Consider the following 27,946-nt stretch of genomic DNA (forward strand, 5'->3'; position numbering starts at 1 on the left):
GCGCTCCTGGTTGAGCCAGGCTGACACCGTGATTCTAAGCAGCCCTCAATACAAGTCTCAGGTTACTTATCGAACATGGAAAACAATGGGAGCCTCGTATGATATTTGAATCAATTCCTCATTCCTGAACCTGTCAGTGTTGTTTCTATCACCGCTCAATCAAACCAGCTTGCAACATAAGAAGACCTTTCGACATAACCCTTGCTTATTGCACAATGGTGTCACAAGCTATGAGACATCTTCCCGTTCTGAAAGGCGATACATTAATGGAAACTGTATTTTGTAATAATAATAATCCTTGCCTTTGATATAGCACCTTATCACATCTTTGAGACGTCTCAAAGCGCTTCACAGAATATACTATAAAGTGGATTGACTGTAACTTAATTGACTACTAACTGGGCCAGGCTGACATATATATCTCGTGATACAGTATATAGTTTGGGACAAGACGTGTCAAGCAACTGCCAGGATGGTGGAAGGCGAACTGGATGGACCTTGGTCTTCTCTCGCCCGGCAAATTCTTTTGTTTTTATGGCACAAGGGCTTTCCAAATTTCCAAACAAAAACTGGTTGCGATATAGGAAGTTCTTTCAAGATGGCCCTTGTTTTTTTCTTACACATCGCCAGAGTGAACACATTGCGAGTGAGTGTGTGTGTGTGTGTGTGTGTGTGTGTCCGGGGGCGCGGAGAGGGGAGGATCAATCTATAAAACACAAGTAGCATCCTGACAATGCAATGCTCGGCAGTTAGGAGTATTGCACAGCATCCTCAGTACAGCTCGGTTTGACATCTCATCTCCAACTGGACATGGAACTCAGAGGTGAGAGCGCTACTAACTGCGCCAGGCTGACAAAGAATATTGATTATAATAATAATCCTTGCATTTGATATAGTGCCCGATCACGCCTTCGAGACGCCTCAAAGCGCTTCACAGGATACGCTGTCAAGTGTAACTGGATATTTTGTGGGCGAAACACGGCAGCCAATTGCACACAGCGACGTTCCACAAAACAGCGGCAGATTTTTTTTTTATTTTTATGGGATCAATTTAAAGACAATCACGCGGATAACTGTCCAGTTACATCCGGTCTGTTCTGTTTTAAAGCGTTCTCTTCGGGGAATGGTTCATTTCGTTTCTCATTCCATTGGGTTACCAACCTCACAGCTCTGAATTGTGTTCGATTTAAAAAAAAAAGTACAGTCAATCCTCTTTACAATACACCCTGTCAAGGGCTTTGAGACGTCTCAATGACATGATAAGGCGCTATATCAAAAATGCAAGGAAGGAAGGAACCTTAGATTTTAACAGCGCTTCACATGTAGAAACCTCCCGAAGAGCTTTACAGTAGTTAATGTCGAGTGTGCGGTGACTGTTCTTCTGCAAGTGCAAAAATTCTATGAAAATATATTTTCGTGGCAGCATATGAGATGATTAATTGCTGATAGCGAGTCACGTAACCAAAAGGCACATCAAGCAAATGACCTAAGTGAGTGACCTTGACTGAATGCACAAGGTTAACTTAACTACGTCAAACACTCATATGGGCTGTTACTCTTCCCACGTTATAGCTCCACATTCACCTGTAAACTGAAAATACATTTCTTCAAGACCGTATCGTGTCTGGCTTTCATTTCTGTTCTTTTACAGAATTTTTTTTTGGTTTTAATTGAGATTTTGACATGAACAATTCTGTGGTTATGATGAAAGGTTTCCTTTGCTGCCATGTTGTTTCCATTGGGTTACAAGCCTTAACCGCTCTGAATGGTGTTCAATTATTGTTATTATCTAGTATTATTAATTAAAAAACACGCTCATGGGGCTCCGGCTTTCCTCACGTCCCCCGCCTTGCCCACCCCACCTTCGGTCTCTCCCACCCTCTGGAAATCCATCCCACAGTCCCTTCTACCTCTCCCCCTCCCTTGATCCCAACCACAAGCTCAGGTCCAGATCCCTGACTGTCCAGCGCCTTGGTCTGACGTGAAAAGTGCTGTGTAAATGTAACTTCTTGTTGGTGTAGTTTCGCCCACAAAACATATCCTGCAAAACGCTTTGAGGCTCTCTCCCAACGCGAAAAGTGCTACAATAAAACTCACATAAGTCTAACTAAGTCCTACATCTGCCCAAGTCCCATTCAAGAGTTTATATTCTATCCAAGTTTGGCATAACTCGGACTTTGCATAAGTCGTATTAAATGTAGTGTCCCAATACTGAAACGACTTGTGTGCATATCAAATGAAAGGATTATTTATCATTGAATCAAGAAAAACTTACTCGCTGACTCGAGCTGCCCACACTAATCACGCTCAGTCCCTGTAACGTTTACATCATTTTCCTTCCTATTATTGTCTGATTTCCTTTTGGACGTTGATTACACACTGAGATTCAACACTTATTTGCGGTGACACATTGCACAGTGCATGTCACAACCATCGGTGTCAGTAAAAAATAATTTCCTAACTTCCCCTTTTTCCTGCAACCAAATTAAATATCAGTCACAATCTTTGTCAGATTACCATTTGCCGGCTTACATTATTCTTACGATAAAACAGAACAGACCTCGATTTTAGTGCTTTTTAACCCTCACGGCAGCTTTATTTCCAGAGAACTTTCTTGTAACCGGGCTGGTCATTTCGATTTAAGACTGCACCAAGTCATTAGGGAACCGCCGGGGTAACTGCTGGAGCTTTACCAGCTAAAACCACATCCCTTACCATTGAGAGCGCTGACTGCCACGCTTTCCCGCTGCTTGTTCAGCTCGCCGTTAGGGCTTTGGCTTCGAGGGTTAACAGGAGCTGAGTGGGAGGGTTCCCCGTCCCCAGTGACTGATCTGCCCGTAAAGCTTCTTATTCCGTGAGGTTCAGATCGAATTGAGTTTGTGTTGCTCGCTCCACCCCGCAGGCCCTCCGCCTCGCCCCCTCCCTCGCCTCCTTCAAGACCCATCTCAAGACCCTCCTCTTCAATTTTGAATCTCCATGCTTCCCCCCCACCACCCGCCCCCCCGCCCTCCAACCTCCCCGCCCCCAGACCCCAGCTCGGGTCCGAAACTCTGTCTGTCCAGCGTCTTGTTGTGGTTGTCTTTTCCTCCTAAATTCAGACTCAGGGAATGACAACCGGACACAGTGCTGTTGGCATTCAGTTCGCCTTTCAGTCAATTTGTTTGCCTACAAACGCACAGTCACTGCGCTTCACAGTAAAATCCCGTGAAGCCCTTCGAGACATCTCAACGATGTGATGAAGTGCTGCATCAATGAAAGGTTATTATTATTATAATTTATCGAAATGGGTATTTTTCACATTTTAAGGATTTCATTCTCCCACCACCAACACCGCACCCCCCCCCCCCCCCCCCCTCCCCCACCTCCCCCGTATTGTCTCATTTGCGCAGTTTGAACCTGGAACCTCAAAATTACAGGTCAAAAATCAAAGGTGTTAATGTCACGTGGTATTTTGCTCCTAAGGATTAAAATGTGTTTTTACACGGAGGAAAGCATTCACCTGATATTAAAAATCAATTGCAAAGTCTTGGGGATGGATTACAGGTGCTTGATTTCTCCAGCGATAACACATTTAACGTCAGCGTCTACTTTGTATAAAACGCAGTGGAACTCCCTCGTTCAGGCTACAGATACGACTGCACTGCACGGCAATGGCTGGGCTCTGGACTGGTGTGTTGTCTATGATTTTTAATATAATGGATTTCCATTCTTCGCATTGCTTATCGGAAGAATTGGTCGCTAAATAATGTGTGAACGTCTTAGCAGCTTGGAATTGTTGAGTATTTTCAGTAGGGCCTGTGTCGAGAGTGCAATAATATGTCGGCAATGTGGGTGTGCTTTGATATTAATCTTTTGCTTATTTCTATTGCAGTGGGATTGGCGCTTTTGCTTCAGCTGCAGCTGGGTAAGTGATAGCTTCTGCGGATTTGGCCCTTATGTAGTTAGCTCTGTTTTTTTTATCCTGCCCTCTCTCCTTCACCATATCCACCAAGCCATGAGATGCATTACTGAAAGCCTGTCTGTCAATAATTTCCTGAGGTTACTCATTAGATTGAGAGCCAGAAGGCAGAGAGGGTAGGGAAGGAATGAGACATCGAGGAGAGGGAACTAATTGCAAAACTGCGCCAAATAAAAAAGAGGTTTGATCGCGTTTTTCGAATATAATCCAATAAAAGAAAAGCACAGTTTATTTCTAACCTAATGAAAAAAACAATACTTTTCCCCCTTCACCTTGCTAATTTCATCACGGGGGGTGGGGGTGGGTGGGGGCACTCTTTGTGCTTCATATGTTTTGCCTTTAAAGCGCTCTGGGACGCTACTCTGCGTGAGGGGCGCGATTTAAATGCAAGTTGTTGTTGTTCCAGCCTCTTCCTTCAAACTGGTTTGTTACTACACCAACTGGGCTCAGTACAGACCGGCTGCCGGTAAATTCTTCCCCGAGAATGTGGACCCCTGCCTGTGCACCCACTTGATCTACGCCTTTGGCAGTATGACCGCTAACCACGAACTTACCACCTACGAATGGAATGATGACATTATGTATCCGAGATTCCAAGCACTTAAGAACAGGTTACTTCTGCGCTTAAATTTTGCGACAACGACGGCAACATTTCTCAGTGTGTACAATGTAAATAGATCTGTCAGCGATTGCACTGGTTACGAGCTGTTTTTGGAGCGTATAAATAGCAATTCAATTGAGAATGAATCGAATGAAAACAGTCAGTTCATATTTGATGTATTTGCTTCCAACAGTAATAAGGACCTGAAGACATTGTTGGCTATAGGAGGCTGGAACTTCGGGACTCAAAGGTAAGAGCTGAAATATTTTATTCTTGTTAACGAATATTTGATTGCCGTTGGCAGCTCCTTCCCACACTGGGCAAACCAACAACATTTCCCATACATACATGGAAGACTCAGCTATTTGGTTTGGATGCTCCCAAGCACGTTGATGGGTTTCAAAATAAACCAATAAATAATAATATATTGGTCACTCACTCCCACAATTGTTTGCAGGACACTGTTGTGCACAGTTGGCTGCCCGTCTTTCACCCACAAAATACACGGTCAATCCACTTTACAGTATATTCTGTGAAGCGCTTTGAGACGTCTCGAAGATGTGATAAGGAGCTTTATCAAATGCAAGGATTATTATTATTATTATTATTATTATTATGATTGTATTTGTCAAGGTGCCTGTAATAAGGAATTCTGAATCTGCTCCCCAGGTTCACCAGCATGGTTTCCAGCGCAGCCAATCGCAAGACTTTCATCGACTCGTCCATCAGGTTCCTGAGGAAACATGGCTTTGATGGACTGGATCTGGATTGGGAATATCCCGGTTCCAGAGGAAGTCCTCCAGAGGATAAACAGCGTTTCACCGTCCTCGTCAAGGTAACTGCATCCCCACGCCTGTCAAACACATCCCCCAGTGTGGCTATCACGCTCTATTGTGAAGTCCTGTAGCGTAGTAGCTGGAGCACTCGCCTTGCAAGCGTAAGGATCCAGGTTCGATTTCTGTGCGGGACAAAACCTTAGGCAAGTTTCCTTACTCCGCAGGCTCTCTGTTTACCTAGCAATAAGTAGGGACCTTGTTGCTAGTCGATTGGCAAATCGTCTTCCGGGAGAAATAATCCCTTCAAAATATAAAATGTGGTCAATCAATCTACGACTGTTTGTGGGACGCTACTATGCACAATCGACTGCTGAGTTTGCCCACAAAGTACACCGTTAAGCCGCTTTGCAGTATATTGTGTGAAGCGCTTTGAGACGTCTCACCGATGTGATAAGGCCCTATATCAAACGCAAGGATTGTTATTATTATATTAATTCTGGACATCGCTGTGGGAAACTAGTTGGCTAACGTACCACCATTAACCTCTCACACCAATACTTTATCAGGAAATTTTGGAAGCGTTTGAAAACGAAGGACAAGCGACAGGAAGAGCTCGTCTGTTGGTCACAGCTGCGGTGTCCGCTGGCAAAGGAACCATCGATGCCGGCTACGAAATGGGTCTCCTCGGCAAGTAGGTTACATGATTTAAGTAAACATCTTCTCTCCTTCAAATCCCACATTAACTAGTTCGCCAATGAATGAACTTCATTTGTAGAGCGGCCTTTCATGTCTGGAGGATGTCCCAAGGCCCTGGACAGTCAGGGATTTGGTTTCCGAGCAGTGGTTGGGATCGGGAGGTATAGAGGGCAGGAAGGGTAGGGGTAGGGGAGTGACCGAAGGAAGCGATTGAAGAGGAGGGTCTTGAGACGTGCCTTGAAGGAGTCGATTGGCAGATCGTTGAGATGGAGTTCCAAAGGGTGGGTGGTGGGGGGGTTGGGTGGTGATCACCCAACATGGTTGAGACATCTCAAATGCAAGGAAAGTGATGTGGTTCAGGAAATGAGATGGAGTCTAAGCTGTCGCTGCTTATTTGTGTTTCCAAAGATACTTCGATTTCATCAGCGTGATGACGTATGATTTCCATGGTGCCTGGGAAACCAAAACCGGACACAACAGCCCGCTGTACCGCGGCTCGACTGATCAAGGCGACATGATATACTTTAACACTGTGCGTATTGACCATTAAACTCAAGGCGATTACTGTTTGGTTTCAGACCCAACCCCAGCCTCTTCTCCCCAATGCTAATCACCAAGCCGAATGTGCTTCCTTTCCAGGACTTTGCTATGAAATACTGGAGAGATGATGGGGTCCCGGCCGAAAAGCTGCTGGTGGGATTCGCTACGTACGGACGCACCTTGAGACTCTCCACGTCGAACTCTGGGGTGGGAGCTCCAGCAAGTGGACCTGCACCAGCTGGAACCTACACCAGAGAGGCTGGGTTCTGGGCTTACTATGAGGTGACTATAAGTTTGTCACTGCATAGCAATGTATCCAGCAGGATATGGATTCCTGTAGCGTAATGGTTAGAACGCTCGCCTCGCAAGCGAGAGAACCCGGGTTCGATTCCCGGGCAAGCCGAAACCTTAGGCAAGTTTCCTTACTCCAGACACTTACGTGTTTAACCGGATAACATTGGTAGCAAAGAAAATGCTGACAACGTTTCTTATTCCATGAACAGATCTGCGACTTCTTGAAGGGGGCACAAACCTCATGGATTGAGGATCAGAAGGTGCCTTATGCCTACAAAGGAGATCAGTGGGTTGGGTATGACAATACGAAAAGCTTCGAAGGCAAGGTAAGAATCGAAGAACTATTTTTATTTTGTAGGGCGTACTTTAATTTGAGTTTCATATCACGCAGTACAGTATCAAATATTCAGTCAATTCGCTTTGCGGTATATTCTGTGAAGCGCTTTGAGACGTCTCGATGATGTGATAAAGTGCTATTTCAAATGCAAGGATTATTATTATTGATTATAACAGTAGATAAATCAGCCTCCCTGCCCTCCACCTCTCTTGATGCCACCCCGAGCTTGGGTCCAAATCTCTGACTGTCCAGCGCTTTGGGACATCCTCCCGCCGTGAAAGGCGCTGTGTAAATGTAATTTGTTGTTGTTGTTGTTTCATGCACTGCACCACTTTTGGTGCACTTTTACTCCCACAGGTCGCCTGGCTCAAACAGAACAGCTTCGGAGGAGCCTTTGTGTGGACTCTCGATCTGGACGATTTCACTGATTCTTTCTGCAGCCAGGGTCGCTATCCTCTGATCTCCAAACTGAACTCTCTGCTTGGAATTTCTCAAGGTAACTTGGTTGTTCCTGGTCTTTTTTTTGTACACACAACACACACACACAGTGCAATTATATATTCCAAATCCATTTTTACTAACATTGCTCCAAGGGATTTTGTATCTAATATGAGGAATGGTATAAATTTGACACAGTTTATTAAACATGAATATACTATTTTCAATGCAATACAAAATTATATTTGTATTGCGCCTTTGGCGGGGTGGGCCTTTTGCCACTCTGCCCCTACCCGCAGTCCCTCTGCCTCGTCCCCTCCCTTGCCTCCTTCAAGCACCATCTCAAGACACTCCTCTTCGACCGTGCTTTCGATCACTCTCCCCAATCCCGACCCCCAGCTCGGGTCCGAAACTCTGACTGTCCTGCGCCATGGGATGTCCTCCTGACGTGAAAGGCGCCATATACGCACACGCACACACACACACACACACGTAATTTTGCTGTTGTTTTTGTCGATTGAGGTGTTAAAGTCAAACCCACAAAACCATAACATTAAATTGCTTCTCCGTGAAACCTCGACCCGTCCTCAAGCTCTGCCGACGACACACAACACGTTTCTTTTGACTTAAAAGTCATCTCGGCGTTTCAGGACTCTTTTTGATGTGTTTTTTTTTTGCAAAGGTGACATAGTGGTTTCACTTAACGATTCGCCCACGAACTATACAATCAATTCACTTTACAGTGTATCTCGTGAAGCGCTTTGAGACGTCTCGAAGACGTGATAGGGCGCTGCATCAAACGCAAGGATTATTATTGTTGTTGTTATTTACGATTTTTAATAACTCTTCCCTTGCAGATTGCACCCCTGGACCAAACCCCAGCCCGGGTCCAACCACTACCACAACCCCTGGTGGGGGTGGTCCTGGGGACGGAAGCTTCTGCGATGGAAAGCCTGACGGGGTGTACGCTCACCCAGACGCCAGCAATAAGTTCTACGAATGTGCCGGAGGGAAGACCTTCGAAAAGACCTGCCCCAACGGATTAGTCTTCGACGAGTCCTGCAAATGCTGCAATTGGCCTTAGAGGCTACAAGTCGCCAACCCTCCACCCCACCTCTCGAGTACAAATATTTGTGTAGACTAAGCGGATGCCAGTTAGATTAGAGCAAATAAAAGCAATGAAACGTGCACAAAGTTGAACTCAGTGAGTTTTATTGAGTCGTGGGGTCCGTTCCGCTACCGGTTTGGTCAGTATGATGTGAATTGTGATACAAGGGAAACCCATATACATCATCAAACACTCAGACTCACACAGAGATAAGAACAATGCACAATTTGGACCAACCTACTTGTTCGTGCTGTGCATCGCAAGGTTGAGGACATAACAATCCTCCCATTTAATAATCCTTGCATTCGATGTAGCGCCTTATCACGTGCCTATGTATGCCTACACAAAGCTCTCTTTGCATTAAAGTGGGTCTATCCTTTAATCCACACATATCAAATCCTTTTAGATTTGCATGTCATGTGTTGCATGCAAAGCTTTGGAACTCTCTCCCCCCCAATCCCTCCTCCCTGCCTCCACCTGCTCGTCTTTCAGATCATGGCTGAAGATCTTCCTCTTCAGTCACTAATTTGCACACAGCAATGGAACCGTAAACAGTCATGACCAAATTTTATCTGGGGGGCTTGTTGCTCAGGAGAAATTCCTTCCTCTTTCTGATTATATTTTTAAACAACAACAAATTACATTTGTATAGCGCCTTTCATGACAGGAGGACATCCCAAGGGATCTGCACCTAAAGGGCCTTTCACATCGGGAGAATGTGCTGAGGTGCATAAATATAATTAGGACACTTCACAGCCAATCACGACTTCAGATAGCGCAGGAGGCATTTCACAACCAACTAGCACCACAGTTTAAGATCCATAATTTTGCCTCAAGAAGCCTGATGTGAACCCAAATGATCCTATCACCTTCTATCAATGCTCCAATGGAATTATGTGTGTCTAGCAGTGTCCCAGTGGGATAGTCTTACAATCCCAATGGTGATTGCTGTGACTGGCCAAAGGTCTACGATACAGACTTTTGCCACAACAATCCAGATGGTAATCATCCAAATGTTAATGAACCCTCCAGCCTCTATCGTTGCTCCACTGCAGTAACTCACACAATGCAGTGATATAGTCTTGTGCTGTCCTGTGATTATCTATACACACCACAGGGGTCAAATAGTATAACAAGCGTTTACATACAACTGTCCTCCGGATAAATATAAAACCATCAGTTACTGCCGAGCCTGGGATAACTGAGCAAATAATAATAATAAAAATAATCATCCTTGCAATTGACATAATGCCTTATCACGTCAGTTACAGGTCTGAAAGCGCTTCACAGCATTTTATTGCAAAGAGTAGCTAGCGACTGGGTATTTATAGGCAAACGCAGATAATAGTGAGAAAAACATTTGGAAAATTGTAATGAAAGCTTAGTCTCAACAGCTATACAACAAACAATTATTCTTGTTGGAAATTAAAATGAATGCACGTGACACGAAGATATAGTTGGTATTGGCTGTTTCTGCACAATATGGCAGCATCTTACACTTTCAGACAAAATGATGTCGTAGACTGTGATTAGGTGAAATTTTAGGCTCAGATGTTACTGAGTGTGCACTCAGGGCCATTATATGACTAGGTGGGTGAGCGAATAAACGAGTGAGAGAGCAAATGAATGGAAGGGGATATCTGGGAAGGCCAAACCACACATCTGCTCAAATCGTGGCAGGAAACCGGTAACACATCACAATGTTTGTGTCAATGGCACTGTTTACTCCAAAGCGCACACGGGTTGCAATCGTGCCTAAGCTGTAGCCAATAATATTGCAAAGGGAGAGGGACGTGTCTGGGTCGGTCCAGTTAGATTGCGTTTGCCTGAAGGAGATAAGAGTGGTCAATGTTCATGGCAAGGTGACTGTACTCCCTATGAAGCACAAAACTCAGCAATCAACATATGGTTCTGAGCATCAGTGAATAATAATAATAATAATCCTTGCATTTGATTGAGCGCCTTATCACGTCGTAGAGACGTCTCAAAGCGCTCCACGCTGTAAAGTGGAGTGACTGTGTATTTTGTGGGCAAAATATCAAGCCATGATAGCATACGGTGGCCAAAAAGCAATGAAAGCAGGTTGCCTCCGAGCTGACTTCCCGCGAGTCGGGATTTGCTTAGTAAGAACCCCCTGTTGGAAATTGGCGCATATCAGGTCCCGTTATCTGAAGAGAGAATACAATCCACTAATGGTGTGTAACCCTTGATCAGAACTCTGGGATTTGTGTCCCGCTGTGACAGTCTCTCCAGGAGGAAAAAGGCCAGGGTCCACTCGTTGAAGGGACTTGGCAAAGTGTCCTGTTTGAACTGGCAAAACTCCCGGTGGAATGTCAAGATGCACCCGGGAGGGTGACATTGGATTAGCATTGCCTAACTGCTAAAGCCATGTTTTCAAAGATAAGGAAAAAAAGTTATAATTCCACAGGATTGATTGTGGTGAAACCTTTTAAATGTCCACCCATCACCCAAAATCAACCGGAAATCAGCAAGTTTCCCGCAAGTCTAACCTGTTATTTATGCAGGAAATGGAACCAGATATTCTGAGCACAAAGCTTATTGTGGAAATCTACCCAATTTTCCCCAAAGGGTTGGGGTGAGTATAAACTGATGCAATCTATGTTGAACCACTCGGACTTAAGGCAACGTAACTAATTTCGGTCAACACTATTGACCTTTGTGGAGAGAAATAAAAGCTGCAGGGAATCTTTAACATAAAAGTGAAAGGTGCTGATTGCTTTGCTTCTTTCTATGGGTTTTTGACATCACCCACCATCTCCAGCTGTGCGGGTGGACAAGCAGGAACTGGAGCTTGTCAGACCACAAGGAGACACAGCAGACCAGCCCTAGGTGACGCTTCCTCTGATATTCACTCTGGTTCTGTTGGTAATGTTCCTTTGCTCCAACTGTCTCCCTCTCGCCACCAGGGACGCTCGAGATTGCCAGCTCTCTCACTCATGTGGCGAATGATGGATGTAAACTTCGAACTTTAAACAGAGAAACGATTTCTCCAACGATTCGCCGGTCTCCAACATGTGGTCATAATGGTGAGTTCATTCCAATCCAATCTCTGCTTCAAACTTTATCTGCCCATGGTTGGGCATCAGGTGTAGATGTTTCCTGTGCTCCATTACACTTGGCACCAAATTTCGACAGTGCTACCTGTGCGAAGGTGCATGAAAGTCTTCGTTCACTGCAATCAACAATATGACAAAGCTGCTTCTCTGGGGTGGTGAGTGCAATGTTAACCCTGACTCTTTACAGACTGCATGATTCCCCCCAAAAAATTAAATGACAGTTTTTGCGCACAAAATACCCAGCGCGATAATCAAACTACGTACCTATAACTAAAGTGTTTTTGTTAAAAAAATTCAGGAATAGTTCTGAGCATCTATAAACATCAAAATGCCATTTAAGATTCATGTTTTTCCTGTTCATTTTTCAGTGGGATTGATCCTGTGCTTCCAATTGTACAATGGTAAGCTGTGATACACTCTAACCTTTCAGTCCTTAAATTTCTTATGGTGAATAATTCTATGTTTCACCACTGATGCATTTACTTGTTTCAGATGATCGAGCATTTTAAAATTGGGATCTAATTTGCAGCGTTTCTTAACAGGTTTCTTAATTAGAAATGCGCATTTATTGCATTTCTGAGCCACTAATATCTGAATTTCTAAACCCCCAAATTCCAGACATTCGATAACGAATTCTTCAGCAATTCTTCAATGTTTCAGAGAGTCAGCGACTGCACATTCCTTGTTCAGAAATCAATTAAGAATGAATGCAAACCAGATCCATTGCCTCCTCTTACAACGTACGAAAAATAGTACCTTTCACCTAGGAGAAAATCTCAAAAAGCTTTTGGAATAAAAACCGAAGTCGCTGGGAACACTCAACTAATTTGTAACCCATTCTAAACCAGTATTAGGCAAAGACTACAAACTGGTTTGTTACTTCACAAACTGGGCCCACAGGAGAGGAGACTGTAAATTCTTACCGAAAGATATTGACCCCAAGTTGTGCACACATCTCGTGTTTGCTTTTGCCACCATCGGGGAGGATCACCAAATAGTTGCCCAGGAGAAGGACGAGGAAGAGCGTTTAGTTGCGTTCAATAACCTTAAGAAAAGGTAACCATCACCTGTCGCTTAACACATCTTGTTGCATCTCTGTTTACCTAACAGCAAGCAGGAACCCGGTTGTTAGTCGCATGTTCGCTTCAGAATAAATTCTATTTGCCGATATTCTCAATGGGTGACTGTTCGGCTAAAACGACTGTAAAAATGTAGAACTCGAGCAAATGGGAACTCGAGGAGACCATTTTTGTTTTCCGAAAAATAAAATCTTTTGAAATATTTAACGCTCAAAAATTGGGTCTTTTTTTTTTGAAAAAAAATAAAAATGAGGATATTTTCTCGCCTTTTCGCAGGAATTCGAACCTGAAGACTCTCTTAGCCGTTGGCGGCTGGACATTCGGAACTGAAAAGTAAGATTCTTATGAATGGTAAACAACTAATTATTCTACAAACTCGTGTTACAGTGAGTCTGAATTTGGGAGGCGGTGGTGGTGGGGGGAATGTACCTAAAGTATAACATAAAGTCTCATTTCCAAAGAGGTTGGATGAAAAAGGCCCTTTGGTCCATTTGTTCTCATTGTACCACGATAATCAAAGTAAAGCTTCGTATAACACCATCAAATGTTCCCTGACTTACAGAATCATAGAGCACAGAAGGAGCCATTCGGCCCATCGTGCCTGTACCGTCTCTTTGAGAGCGCTACCAACTAGCCCCACTCCCCCTGCTTTTACCCCATTGCTCTGCAAATTTTGCCACCACCTTTCCTGGTAACCAATTGCAGCTGTTCGCTACCTGGTGTAGAGAACCGTGTCCTGAAAAAAAAAAGGCAAAATGACGCAGTTTTGTCATATTGCGATTTGTTCCTTATTTCAATTCATGTTTCTGTCAGGTTCACTGCCTTGGCTTCTATGCCAGACAATCGCCAAATATTCATCAATTCATCCATTAAATTCCTGAGGAAATACAAATTTAATGGATTAGATCTGGACTGGGAATACCCGGGGTCGAGAGGAAGCCCACCGGAAGACAAGCAGCATTTCACCCTGCTGGTTCAGGTGTGTCACATATAACCTTCGACTCCGCTCTATTCATCAGCGAAATCAGATTGTGTCGATTACACTCGCACCAAGGAATATCCAACCTCAAGGAATGGTTCACGTTCAATTGCACTGCCGTTGGATCCAGAGTCGTGAACAGATTCACCCACACAGAACGTACCCATTGAGACAGTACCTGTTACTATTCCTTTTATGGGGAAAGGAGGGTAAAATGCAGGGATTCCTTCGAAGCCCAGGAACACTGGGTGTACATAGACTGGAAGGAGAAAAAAAAGCCCAAGACCCATCAGGTTTACTCAACCCTCTCTTTCCCATGCCACCTCCCTCACAATGTGCACCTCCACATCTCTCCTCTGAAAGGTGCTATGCATTCGTAATTCGTTGTCGTTGCTGCTGCGGGGACGCTATATACATGCAAGTTGTTGTTGTTGCTGATTCAATGCTGTACTTGTGTATACACAGGAATTGCTGGAGGAATTTAAGAGCGAAGCTCTCAGACGTAATAAGCCAAGGTTGCTGCTCACGGCTGCAGTGGCCGCTGGGATAAGGACGATCGAAGCCGGCTACGAAATAGACAAGATTTCCAAGTGAGTGGGAACCCCGTAAGGTACGTCTCCACACATCGGAACAAACACCACGACAGCCCGAACAGGAGCGGACACAGAATGTTTGAAAGAACGCCCCCTGTCCTCTAGAAATATTCACGACAGCGGTGCCAAGGTTTGGAAGGAAGCGAGTATGTTTCGCCCACAAGACGTACAAGTCAATTCATCTGACAGTATATCCTCTGAAGCGCTTTGAGACGTCTAGAAGACGTGATAAAGCGCTGCATCGAATGCGAGGATTATTACAATTATTACCGGAATTAATGTAAATAATGACAATTCTTCCAGTTGATACAACGTGAAAACGTTTCAAAAGCGCTTCACGGGGAATCGCTGTCAAGTGCAGAGACCGTTCCTTAATATCGCAAGTAGCAGCACGATGCCTAAATGCCTCGGCCCTATTTCGCTTCACGCTCGACTACAATTAACACAGCACCTGGTTTATTTTTTTTTTAAACTCTGCACAGGCACCTCGATTTTATCAACGTGATGACGTACGATTTCCACGGTCCCTGGGACAAACTGACAGGACACAACAGCCCCCTGCACGCGGGCTCCACTGATCAAAACGATGACGTGTACTTTAACGTGGTACGTACGAAAAGGGCCACTTACTTTCAGAGACTTTCCATTCGGAGTTTTTCCGAGCGTGAGAAAAGCTCGGCCCCATCGGTGACGAGGTTTAATTAAACCTTTACCCTCCAGGAGTACGCCATGAACCACTGGATAAAACACGGGGCTCCCGCCGAGAAACTGTTGGTTGGCTTCGCCACATACGGTCGCGCCTTCACGCTCTGCACGACTGATAACAGACCCGGGGCATCAGCATGTGGGCCAGCAAAGCCAGGCCGATGCACTGAGGTCCCTGGATTCCTGGCCTATTACGAGGTGTGTTTTGAAAGGCTTAACCATTGAGGGTATTTGCGTGTTCCGAACCCTTGCCACCACGCACTCCGCACCACTCTACCATTTCGCCCACACAATACACAAGTCAATTCGCTGGACGGTTTATTCTGTGCAGCGCTTAGAGACGTCTCAGCCACATGATAAGGCGCTGTATCAAGTGCAAGGATTAGTATTGTTATTACTATTATTATTACTACTCACCAGCCAGCGATTGGGACTCTTGGTTGGCTGCGTGGGTTGATCTTATGGGAGAAGCAGGTGAAATACCTTTGAGACTCTTGGCAGCCAACCTACTTCCCTGGTGAGCAGTAATGCTGTCCTCAACAGCTTTGTGCAACGAGTGCCTTTCCGCGTTAGGGTACGAGCTTCTCCCTTAAAATAGGGGCAAAAATGTTATTTTTTTGTTAGAAAAAAATGTGCACCTTTTTCTCTCCACCCCCCACCCCCCTCACCCCTTCCCCCCTTCCCTCCCCATCAACAGGTTTGTGACTTTTTGAAAGACGCCGAGAGAAAATGGATCGAGGATCAAAATGCTCCGTACGCTTACAAGGAGAACGAGTGGGTCGGGTATGATGATGCCACAAGCTACAAGAAGAAAGTACGTGTGGAACTCCATTCCAAAGTCCCTTCACCTCGCCCCCCACCCCCACACCCATTCTTGCCTGCGCCTTCAGGTCACCCTCCTACCCCTTTTTGCATATATACCCAATTGTGCAGCCCAACACAGCTTACAAAGGAGTCACTACACTTGACCAGAACACATGTAAAATACTTTACAAGATCCCCGAAACAGAAGTGCTGTAAAAATACAGATTTTCTTCTTTCTTAAAATTAGTTAACAACTTCATGACTGTTTGTGGGTCAATGCTGTGCGCAAGTTGGCTGCTGCCTCTGCCTTGAAATACACAGCCACTGCACTTTACAATAAATTCTACAAAGCAATTTGAGACATCCTCCCGATGTGAAAGGCACTAAATCAAATGTAAGGATCATCATATAAAAGTTTGATTGCTCATTTTATGTCTCCATTTAATGCACTGAATTGAAATTGAATTGAAACATTGAACCCGATATCCTAAACTTGAATACTGTTAATTAAGCCTGAAGGAACTTGGAGCAAAGTTGTCTCTATGTGTGTAATAGCGTTGGAAAAAATACTTAAGGTTTTCAATCAAAGTTTACCTCACAAACTGTTTTCGTGTAAGGTTCAAAAGAAATGTTTGGTGTTTAGTTTTGGTGGGTTGCGTTGGCTGATTTAAACGAGAGGAGAAAAAAAATATAGAAAGAAAAAAGTATTTTGAATGACTTTGATCCCCTCAGGTCGAGTGGTTGAAAAACAATAACTTTGGAGGTGCAATGGTGTGGTCGATAGACACGGATGATTTCAAAGGAACTTTCTGTGAGCAGGGAGCATCGCCCCTAATAAACACCCTGAAGTCTCTGCTCTCTGATTCTGCAAAAAATACAACAGGTAAAAAGCATTCAGTACAAAGCGCTGCCGGGAATTCTCTCGTTCAGTGCAAAGAACATCAAACAAACCAACAGTATTTCTTAGAACAAATAATCACTGGAGCTTTGAGTAGAATTTCCAGCTCGTGGGGAATTAATTTGCTGTACGCGACGATAGTTAAAAGTAATCGTGTCTGCGAGACTGCGGCTCTTTCATGTGAAGCCTCGTCCACAAAATACGCAGTCACTCCACGTTGCGGTCTGCTCCGTGAAGCGGTTTGACGCGTCTCAATGAGGTGACGAGGTGCTCCATCAAGCGCAAGGGTTGTTAAGTCGGAATGTTCTTTTGTTTTTTTTCCCCCCACCTCTTCAGCCGGGTCCACCTCACCCCTGGCCACAACTCAAGCCCCACCGGGCTCGGAGTCGGTCGACCTCTGCCCCGACCTGAAATTTTGCCGCGGCAAGAGGGACGGCGTCTACCCAGTGCCGTGCGCGGTGGCCAGCTTCTACCAGTGCGGCAACGCGAGCACCAACATCCAGAGGTGTTACAGGGGCACCGTCTACAACGCCACCGAAAACAAATGCCTCTGGCCTCCGAGGTTCTCTCCGACGATCAACCTAGTTGAGAACAACTTCTGCAAAGGGCAAGCGGACGGCAAGTACCCGATGCCAGTCCCCACCTACCTCCAATGCTCCAGCGGCAGAATGCGCGTCATGGAGTGTCCCACCGACCTGCTCTACCATTCGACCACCGGAAACTGCGAGAGTGCGAACGCCCCTGCAGATTACGACTCCAGATATTGCAAGCACGCTCGCGACGGCACCTATCCCATCCGAGGCAGGCCCACCAAGTATTACCAGTGTGAAAATAAGAAGACCGCAATACAGCAATGCCCCCGGGGGAAAATCTACAACAATTTCCGCAAGTTCTAGGACTTGTCAAGTCGTGCAGCAAAGTACTCTACATCACCGGAAACCTGGTCAGAGGTTGCGATTAAATTAAGATCTAAACCATCGCTTTCTGGAACTGCTGATCAATGTCAAGCATTTCAAAGCAATATATAAACTCTAAACTAAATATCAGCTCTTATATATTCCAATAGAGGCAATCTGGACACACACACGCACGCACTAGAGCATCAAGTTGACCTACATTCATATTAAAATGCTTTTGATCAAAACTTTCGCGCTTTTTAAAAAAAATATGAATACTGAGAATAAGTGTTTGAGTGCATTTTTACGGAGCTGCTTTGGGTTTGTTGAACCAAGTAAAAATAAAAAAACGGCCATTTAACGGTAAACACGAGATACCACAGTGCAGGATTCTGAGCTCCCCAGTCTTCTCTTTAAGAGCAATCGCGTTCTGCACAAAAGCAAAGACAAAAGGATTTTGGTTATCAATGCACGTTACTTCAGTGTTTGTGACATAACTGGTTTCACAAAGAATAAACTGGAGCTTGAATTGGACGATGTTCTGGTTGTTGGGATAAGCAGCAACGACAACTTGCATTTATATAGCACCCCTCAAGCAGGGCAGTGTTCCACAGCACAACACAGTAAGGAGGCTTAATTATTGTATTGGGGAAAACGCTTAATTCAATATGCTTTAATGTCAAGTCAATAGACCCCTTGGGCGAAATACTTAATTCACCTTAAAACACCCGCCAAAGTTGCAGTCTAACATGGTTCGAAATGACAAAGTCTATTATTGCGGACAGATTTTTAACCAGGTTAAGGAACAACCACATTACAGTCTTTTAGCATAGAAACCAAGTGCACGATGACATGCCACATTATTCATAATAAATGTAGCCAATGATTAAATTCACTCCTCTGTGTATGTGTGGGTGGGTGTGTGTATTGGGGGAGGAAGGGTGAAAAATAAGAGGGGAAGGGAGGAAAAAACACTAACCTTGCCAAATTCGCATTTGCCCTTAAGCAGAGGGGGGGGATTTGTACATTCAAAACTTGTACAGTCAAACAAAATAGACGTACAGCATCAACAGCTGTGTTGCATCAATCTTTCAGACAGACAGACAGTCCATAAATTGTCTCTCCACCCACTCAGGGGCTGGGAACCACAGCTTCCCGATCAGAACAGAGATCAATATTGTATCAATAAAGAATATATATATATATAAATAAGGAATATATATATATATAAAAAATCGAGTAAGTAATCGACAAGTGGACATGAGTTAAAAAGCATTTAATTTCTGTCCGTACCCAATGTATTACTTCTCAACTTCATACTTTTTAACATTAAAATTCATGTTTAATGACTCAAATTGCACAGACACACATCATTTGTTATTCGCTTGCAAGCTGGTCTGGTAATGGTTTCGAACAAACATTCGACCAAAATACAATTTAAACGCATCAAAGGTGTTGCAATATTTTTAACTGTGAATTCCAAAAGTAGAATGCAAATACTGCTAAGAAAAATATAGCGAGTAGGCATTCACCTCCAGCAGGAATTAGACTTTTCTACGGTGACGCTTTGAGTTCTTGAACCACTTAATACATGAGAATAAGTGTGGGACTTAAAATAAAAGTGAAAACAATTCGTTTTTTTCCCCCCGTTAATATTGTATCGATACAATACAATTTGCAGATAACACAGTCAACCTCCTAGCAAGATCAACACTTCAGCAGACAAAGAAAAGTTGGTCTGAAGAGGGAAAATGCTGGTGTCTTTATGGGGTAATCTTAATAGGTCGCTATTAAGTCTGTCCAGTGTTCTCCCAGTGACCACTGATCCTTTCCAAGTTTGATTTAGCTGGAATTAAGATCCAATATTTCTAGTGTTCTGAATAGTTTGAATTCTTTTCAGAAGCACAATCAATTTTCTTGAGTCTGTGCTTTTTGTTTTAATATGTGTGTAAAAAAAAAGATTCTTTTCTGCACTTTCTTCAAACCTGCAGAACACAAATGACATTATCAGTGGATACGGTTACACCAATCACGCTACCTTCTGCGGTCCAAACCTTCACCACTGCCGTTTCCAATCAGACAGTGAGTGTGTTAAAGAGTGAATAAAGTTTCAATGTCAAAGGTATGGGTGCCATCGGTAGTATTGCAACTAACACCACTACAAAACCACAAACCCAAATTCGACAGGGTTTTTCTTTTAAACAACAAAGTGCAACGTAAAAATTATTCGACATACTATGATACACACTGAGCTCTCCTACAGTAATAGTCAAATGCGTCTTTGTTTATTTAACAATTTCAAAACTCTCAACCTTTCCCAATAATCGCCACAGGTATAATTTGTTCCCCACCAAAAAAAAAATTGCAGGATAATAATAATAATAATAATTATGAATTATAACAGACAATTTGAAAATAGTCAGATTTTCTAAGAAAGATTAGAGTTTAACACTCTTGGTGTTGATTTATTTGTGATCGCTTTTGAAGCTTCTACACAGAGGTCTCACAAGTTCGAGGAAACAAGGTACAGTACACACACGTACCATTAAAATCGGTAATTTCTGTCTTTGTCCGGCTTTATTCCACAATATTTTTCTTGAGTGTAATCTTGTCCTTGACTAGTCTTTGGTGGATACTTATCCCAGGACTCGTTACTTCTGGAGGAATACCTGGGTGAATCACAGGGTCTGTCTTTCCCACAGCTGTCCCTTTGTTCTCGGTTTCTCTCTGGGTAATAATCCCTGTGTGGAGAGTGATCTCTTTGATGACTGTGCTGTCTCCCTCGATCGTAATCGGGTTCTCTCTCTCGGTAATAACGCTCGTGGGAACCCGGACTTCTAGAACGATCTCTCCGACTCCCGCTCCTCTCGCCCGATCTCCGCTTTTCTCTTTTCCTTGAAAGCTCCTTCTCCCTTTTTTTATGTATTAAAAAAAATATAAGATTGTTTACTTAATGTCAGCCAAGAGCTTGAAATCTTTGAAGGACGAACAGAATAATAATAATATTAATAATTCTTGCATTTGACATAGCGCCTTATCACATCGTTGAGACGTCTCAAAGCGCTTCACAGGGTATACCATAAAGTGGACTGACCGTGTATTTTGTGGGTGAACACAGTACAATTTACACGCTCCTTAGCTTACATTGCACACGTCTGATTCATATTGCTTCAGATCACAAGTAACCCATCATTTCTATGGCATATTTGACGTGAATTACTGCCAGCTTAAAGCCAGTATAAATGTATTGTATTCTCGCTCATGAGACCAGTGACTTCTAAGAACTTAGCACCATCGTCAGGCAATCCGCAGTACTACAAATATCTGTAAAGCCATTTAATAACGGGAGAGAACATAGTTAAAATAATAATAATCCTTGCACTTGATGTAGCGCCTGATCACGGCATTGAGACGTCTCAAAGCGCTTCACTGGATACACTGTAAAGTGAACTGACTGTATTTTGTGGGCAAAAAAAATTTGATTCCAAGAATATTTAGTGTCTCTGCAAGTAAAATAATAATAATCCTTGCATTTGATGTAGTGCCTTAACACGTCTTTGAGACGTTTCAAGTATAACCAATCAATTGGAGCAATTTTAAACCAGGAAAGCCGTTGATTTGAAGCCTTTGCCTGTCAAGTTGTGATCTGGGAGCTTGCAGCATCTACAAACATCTAAACCATTGCTACAAGTTTATATTTGATCCAGTTGGGTGGGTATCTTTTGAGCGAGCCTTTGGACAAGAAATAAAAGATATATTACCACGATCCCGAGGCGTGTGGTTTGGGTTTGGGTTCTTCATTGTGAGGCTTCTCTGGAGTGCAGTTTGGTGAATCCCTGTATCCATCCTGTGCAATTGCTTTTGATTGCTTAACTAAGGAAACCAGTTTAATTAGAGTCCCATAATCATTTGAATGGCCATCTGGAACAGAAGAGGGAAACGTCAAACCCGTATGCTCACTAAGTTTCTAAGTTGCTTAATAAAATGGCAGAACATAGTTTGCTGTGTGCAAACTACCTGTACATGAGATACAATTAATAGCGATCAAAGTTCTAGAAGACATTGAAGTGCCTTTTAATGATCGGATAAAAAGTGGTATTTTATGGTAAATGTAACAACCTTTAAATATTTCAAAGACCATTGCGCTCCTAGTTGGAATTAATTCAATCCAGTTGTCTGTTAGAGTTTGTTAGTTTAGCTAGTAAAACTTTACGGCCTTTATTATTACATTTCATGCGAAAATGCACCACTGTTGATGTTTTATTAGAATGTGCACAGGGCGGAATGGCAAGCTAAAGAAATGGCTTCACCTCGTTACCTTTGCTCACCACAGACCCGTCACTCGGTGGAAAATTCTGTGTTCTGTTTATTTCGGTAACAAACTCCATTGTATTGGGCGATTTCTCTGGAAAATGCATTTCCCTGTGGAAGAAATGCATCCAATAAGCTTCAGACTTCAAATATATATATATCTACATTATATATACACACACACACACACACAGCCATGAATATTAAAAAACAGGATGCACAAGCATGATCAGATATTTTGGCAGTGCAGCAAGTTAAAGCATCGACGTAACAATGCTATCATACCTCCTTTCGGAAATAATATATTCCTTAAAATAAAGGGAAAAAATTCCAGTGGTGTGAGGAAACAAATCACATAACGAGTTACTCTGAAGCCCAGCGACTGCTATGAAGACAGCCAAGGTAGCTCGGAAGTAATTCAACAACAATTTGCATTTATATAACGCCCTTCACGTGGAGTAGCGTCCTGGAGCGCTTCCAAGACCTTAATCCTCTGTAAATAGATTCAACGAGGAGTAAATGGATGGTTCAATTCTGCCTGCATAATGCACTTAGGTCTTCAATTGTATATTTCAAACATACGGCTACAACAACAACAACAACAAATTACATTTGCATACGGCCTTTCACGGAGGTATTTACCTCGAGTCGCAGAAGCCCATTCAGTGCAAACCTATTCTTAGGACAGTGTGGTCATAAAGATAACAAACCGAATTCTCACCTTCTTGGTATTCTGTAATCCAGAGTATAAGCACAGTAACCCTGCTGTGGATTCGTGCTACTGTCTAAAACAGTCTGTCCTGTGCTGACTGGTGTTAGGAAGGTGGGAAGGTTGCCATGAGGAGTATTTAAAGTCTGACTGTGTCTGATAAGACCAGGAGGTAGAAGGTTCCCGGCTGGTAATCCCAATGGAATTAAGTGACGCAACATAACGTTGGGGGGAGGAGGACAGGGAGGATGACAGGCTTCACTGATGAGTTTCACAACCGGCTGTTGGAAAGGCGAAGGCGTTTCCTCTTCAAAGTCGGGATCTGTCGAATAAAAATAAACAATACCTGCATTTAATAACGCATCTATACACATCGAAACAATGAGTTAACTGAAGCGCAGTGAGTGCTTCGAAGGGTGACGAGGTAGCTAGGAGCAATTTGAGAACATACTGAGGAGAGATTAAGCGCACCTTCAGTGGCTTCTTCCAAAGCGTCGGGCAGAGATTCGTTGTCACTTTTCTCGGGATCATCTTTATCATAATCCTCCTGCCCTTCCTCGTCGGGTAAGTGCAACTTGGAATTTTCCATTGCTGCAAGCAAGGACACAAACCAAAAATATTCCCATTTATTTGAAACGAAGAACTGATGGGTACATCGCAAGCAAAGTTGAACCACATAGCTGGTTTATGCACTCTAAGACTCGATCTTAAAAAGGGTACATTATTTGCAAGGTGAATCGTAATTTCGAGCAAGTTGAAAAACAAAATCTCACATACCATAATTTTGTTTTAAAAACACTAAAAGATTCAGAGCCTGATAGACCACAATCCCACAGACTTTATTTTGGAAAGGAAGAGAAACGAACAAGCAGGACTTACATTAGCAAATGGATTTGAATTAGTCGAATTTGCTGAACAGAAAGTACAGGTGTTTGACCTTACGCCAAAAGCTGGTAACTCGTAGTCTAGTCAACTTACGTTCTCCTAAAGCCACCTGTTGGGCAGAATTTTTATTCAATATGCCCAGTCAACAAACTTACCATTTATGAACTGCATTTCAAAGTACTGTCGATTTGACATGGTGAAACAACGAACATCAGGAATTCTTCCATGGATCTCTTTCTTTGGAAGCATTTCTAACAGTCTATTGAGATCCCAGTCTGATGACAAACACACCTTAACAAATCTGCGTAAGACAACACAACAGTTTACTTTTTGCCACCAAAACAGTAACAACAACAACTTGAATTTATACCGTGGTCTCTCAGGCAGGGTAGCGTCCCAGAGAGCGCTTACTATGATCATTCAAGCGCAGCCACGGACTGGCTTCGGAAATTCTTCGTCTTACATAGGATCAGGAGTAGGCCATTCAGCCCCTCGAGCCTGTTCCGCCAATCTATTAGATAATAGTTGATCTGTACCTCAACTCTAATTACTTCTATAATATCTTCACATGGAGATCCTGGTGTACAGTAGCTCACCCTTTTGACTGTCCGCCTTTTTGAACTTCATAAAATTTGATTCGATCGACGTTACATATTCCAGCTGTACGAATGGCCGCCATGATGTCGTCATTTGTTGTCCACTGCGGGAAAGCAACACAGCCCGAATCAGCAAAGGCAGATGGTCATTTCTGTTGTGTTACTATTTCATTCAATCACTCAGGCTTGGAGCTCAATTCTAACGTGATCCTTCTTTCCTTTGGACACTTTCGATGCAACACTGCTGCGCGCAAGTGGCTGCCTCCCAGAATATACTGTAAAGTGGGGTAACTGTTTTATTTTGTGAGCGAAATGTGGCAGCCAATTGCGCACAGCAGTATCCCCACAAACAGTCGTGGATCGAGTGACCTGAAATTTTTTTTTCAGATGGATTATTACCCCTGGAAAGCGATCCGCCAATCGCTCACGATATTTATAGCAAATATTGTTGTCGTGCTACCAATTCGCCATATCAGACACACGTAACGATGCTATTGATTCAATATATTTTTATAAATAGTATGATACGATCAAAAATACTCACCCACGTCAGATTTCCGATGAGCAGAACCTTCTCTTCGGAACATGGAATTTCGATCCTCTGTGGAAGAGCAGGTTTACTGACAACGACAGGCTTTGTCTGTATGGTGATGTTGAAGGATTTGGGCGCTGGCACGAAATCAAAGGGTGTCTCTTTAGGAACCAGCCCATTATTCAAAGGCACTCCTATTATATCATTTATCAGATCGTCGTACAAATCCTTCTGTTCCTCACTTTCAATTTCCAGCTGCTAGAAAATAAAAGACACGGGAATGAAACGTTATCGCAACTTACCCCTGAAATGCACTGAGTGGAAATAATAATAATAATAATGGATATATTTACATTGACATTTGGACCTGTCGATTGTTGGTGTCAGTCATAGATACTGGATGTCACAACCCGGACTATCAGTTCGCCGGCAGATAATAATACAGTAACAGCAGATAAAAAGACCTAATCTTTGCAATTTATGTAGCGTCTTATTACGTCATTGAGACGTCTCAAAGTGCTTCACAGAATATACTCCGTAACATCGCTCGACTCCACCACTACCTCACCCCTCAGGCCGCTGAAACTCTTGTTCATGTCGTCATCACCTCCATCCAGGCTCGACTATGCAACCGCCCTGCGTGTCGGCCTTCCCAACTCCTCCCTCCACAGCTGCAGATAATCCAGAACTCTGCCGCCCGTGTCCTCTCCCGCACCAAACTCCGTGACCCCATCTCCCCCACTCTCGCCCGACTCCATCGGCTCCCTATCCTTCAGAGGATCCAGTTCAAGATCTGGTCCTCACATACAAAGCCCTCCATGGCCTCGCCCCACCCTATCTCTGTGACCTCCTAACCCCCTACCAACCCGCCCGCTCCCTCCGCTCAGCCAGCTCCGGCTGCTCCACATCCCCCGACCCACCCGCCCCATCACTGGCGGGAGAGCCTTCAGCCACTCTGCCCCCAACCACTGGAATTATATACCCCAGTCACTCCGCCTCGCCCCCTCCTTAGCCTCCTTCAAGTCCCGCCTCAAGACCCTCCTCTTCGACCATGCCATCTGCCACCCCCCTTCCCCTCCTCTCCCTTCTCCCCCACCCCCGCCCCCAACCCCAGCTCGGGTCTGAAACGCTGTACACAGTCGAGTGCCTTAGGACGTCCTCCCGACGTGAAAGGCACTATACAAATGTAATCTTCTTGTTGTTGTTGTATTGTAAAGCAGATTGACTTGTGTATTTTGTGGGCGAAACGCGGAAGCCAATTGCACAGCAATAACCCACAAACAGCTGTAGAAATCACCAGCTTCAAGATCTAGTAAAAAATCTGTTTTTTTTCTTTTTTAGATGCTGATTGAATTGCTGCAGATATCTAGCGTGTCTTCGTATTCACGGTTACGGTATTATTATCCACTGGTTAACTGATTGTCTGGGTTGTGACAACCAGTATCTATGACTGGCACCAACAATGGACAGGTGGAAAGTCAACGTAAACACATCCATGCAATAAATCTGGATAAAGGTACCTTATCAGATATACGTTAAGATTCACAACCATAGGCATCGGATTTTAATCAATAAACAATCCACTTGCGGCTCAGGAAATGTAAATAAACAGCATTTGGAAGCCACAGGATGCATCCTGTCCCCTCCAGTCGCCAACTACAACTTACACTTATATAGCAGCCAGTTTCCGCACAGCAATGTCCCGCAAACAGAGGTGGGGCGAGTGAAACGATTTTATTTGGAGGTTTGGCCAGGACACCGGGAGAGAGAGAAAAACTCCCTTCTCTTTTCGAATAGCGCATTGGGATCTTTTAACGTCCGCGTGAACAGGCGCAGGTGGGACTTCGGCTTTAATGTCTCATGCGAAGGACGGCACCTTCGACAATGCAGCGCTCCCCCAGCGCTGCTTTGGAGTGTCAGCTTAGACTGTGCGATTGCAAGTCCTGACGTGGGAGCTCGGATGCGTAACCTTCTGACTCAAGAGACCAGAGTGCTACAGACTGAGCCAGACTGACACACTCACACACACACACACACACACACACACACACAGTGACTGAGCCACACACACACACACAGCGACTGAGACAGACTGACACACTCACACACACACACACACACACAGTGACTGAGCCACACACACACACACAGCAACTGAGACAGACTGACACACTCACACACACAGTGACTGAGCCACACATACACACACACACAGTGACTGAGCCACACACACACACAGCAACTGAGACAGACTGACACACTCACACACACACACAGTGACTGAGCCACACACACACACACAGCGACTGAGACAGACTGACACACTCACACACAGTGACTGAGCCACACACACACTCACACACAGTGACTGAGCCACACACACACTCACACACAGTGACTGAGCCACACACACACTCACACACAGTGACTGAGCCACACACACACTCACACACAGTGACTGAGCCACACACACACTCACACACAGTGACTGAGCCACACACACACACAGCGACAGAGACAGACTGACACACTCACACACACACACACAGTGACTGAGCCACACACACACACACACACAGTGACTGAGCCACACACACAGTGACTGAGCCACACACACACACAGACACCGTCACAATCAGCCCCCAGGGTGGGGTGGGGTGGGGTGGGGGGAGGGGGGGAGGGAGGGGCCTATTCGTCCATCACAGCCGCTCCCACCCACCACCAGGCCCCGGACTGAGCCGCGGGGCCCCGCGCTCCCTCCCTCCCTCCCTCTCGCTCTCTCTCCCTCCGAGTCCGCTCCCCGCCCCCCGTCCCCCCGCCGCTCAGTTACCTGCCTGGAGCCGCCCTCCCCCGCACTCTCGGCGTCCAGCAGCTCCTCTCCCAATTCACCCGCCATCTTCAACAGCACCGCCATCTTGGCACATCCCATGGTGCTTAGCGGCCACTGCGGGGGGGGGGGGGGGGGCGCAATGGGTTTGTAGCCCAATGCCCACCAGTGCCCAAATAGCCCAAAATAGCCCCCAAAATAGCCCAACCCACCCCGCCCCCAAATAGCCAACCCACCCGACCCGCCCCCAAATAGCCCAAACACCAGTCCCCCAAATAGCCCAAAACACCCGCCCCAAATAGCCCAA

General features: G+C 44.5%; 3 protein-coding genes across 6 annotated transcripts; 2 read left to right on the top strand and 1 right to left on the bottom strand.

Annotated features, from left to right (window-relative positions):
- The first annotated feature begins 717 nt into the window (after positions 1-717).
- Positions 718-8,828, top strand: LOC103182484 (acidic mammalian chitinase-like). Of its 2 annotated transcripts, none has more exons than XM_007899535.2 (11): positions 718-823; positions 3,872-3,904; positions 4,365-4,569; positions 4,753-4,809; positions 5,229-5,394; positions 5,902-6,026; positions 6,440-6,563; positions 6,671-6,853; positions 7,075-7,191; positions 7,560-7,698; positions 8,498-8,828. In XM_007899535.2, the coding sequence occupies exons 1-11, from the start codon at positions 811-813 to the stop codon at positions 8,722-8,724; spliced, it is 1,389 nt and encodes a 462-aa protein (XP_007897726.1). In that variant the 5' UTR covers positions 718-810; the 3' UTR covers positions 8,725-8,828. The 2 variants fall into 2 exon arrangements, with proteins under 2 accessions (XP_007897726.1, XP_007897724.1); XM_007899533.2 differs by lacking the exon at positions 718-823 and adding an exon at positions 3,644-3,669.
- Positions 8,829-11,813: 2,985 nt separating this feature from the next.
- LOC103182487 (acidic mammalian chitinase) lies at positions 11,814-18,027 on the top strand. The gene is made up of 11 exons (XM_007899540.2): positions 11,814-11,980; positions 12,194-12,226; positions 12,674-12,881; positions 13,181-13,237; positions 13,718-13,883; positions 14,349-14,473; positions 14,959-15,082; positions 15,197-15,379; positions 15,879-15,995; positions 16,718-16,868; positions 17,220-18,027. The coding sequence occupies exons 1-11, from the start codon at positions 11,956-11,958 to the stop codon at positions 17,777-17,779; spliced, it is 1,749 nt and encodes a 582-aa protein (XP_007897731.2). The 5' UTR covers positions 11,814-11,955; the 3' UTR covers positions 17,780-18,027.
- A 1,072-nt stretch (positions 18,028-19,099) lies between these two features.
- Positions 19,100-27,740, bottom strand: LOC103182486 (cleavage and polyadenylation specificity factor subunit 6-like). 3 transcript variants are annotated; one of them, XM_007899537.2, is made up of 10 exons: positions 27,643-27,740; positions 24,825-25,070; positions 24,281-24,384; positions 23,840-23,985; positions 23,271-23,390; positions 22,812-23,121; positions 22,098-22,201; positions 21,541-21,700; positions 20,323-20,691; positions 19,100-19,764 (listed from the first exon to the last, which is right to left on the bottom strand). In XM_007899537.2, exons 1-9 carry the CDS (start codon positions 27,724-27,726, stop codon positions 20,325-20,327), a joined length of 1,641 nt encoding a protein of 546 aa, XP_007897728.2. In that variant the 5' UTR covers positions 27,727-27,740; the 3' UTR covers positions 19,100-19,764; positions 20,323-20,324. The 3 variants fall into 3 exon arrangements, with proteins under 3 accessions (XP_007897728.2, XP_007897729.2, XP_007897727.2); XM_007899538.2 differs by having other exon boundaries at positions 19,100-20,691; positions 24,825-25,067; XM_007899536.2 differs by having other exon boundaries at positions 19,100-20,691.
- Between the last annotated feature and the right edge of the window lie 206 nt (positions 27,741-27,946).

The sequence above is a fragment of the Callorhinchus milii genome, unplaced genomic scaffold, assembly GCF_018977255.1.
Source record: "Callorhinchus milii isolate IMCB2004 unplaced genomic scaffold, IMCB_Cmil_1.0 Scaffold19, whole genome shotgun sequence".
Classification (NCBI taxonomy): Eukaryota; Metazoa; Chordata; class Chondrichthyes; order Chimaeriformes; family Callorhinchidae; genus Callorhinchus; species Callorhinchus milii.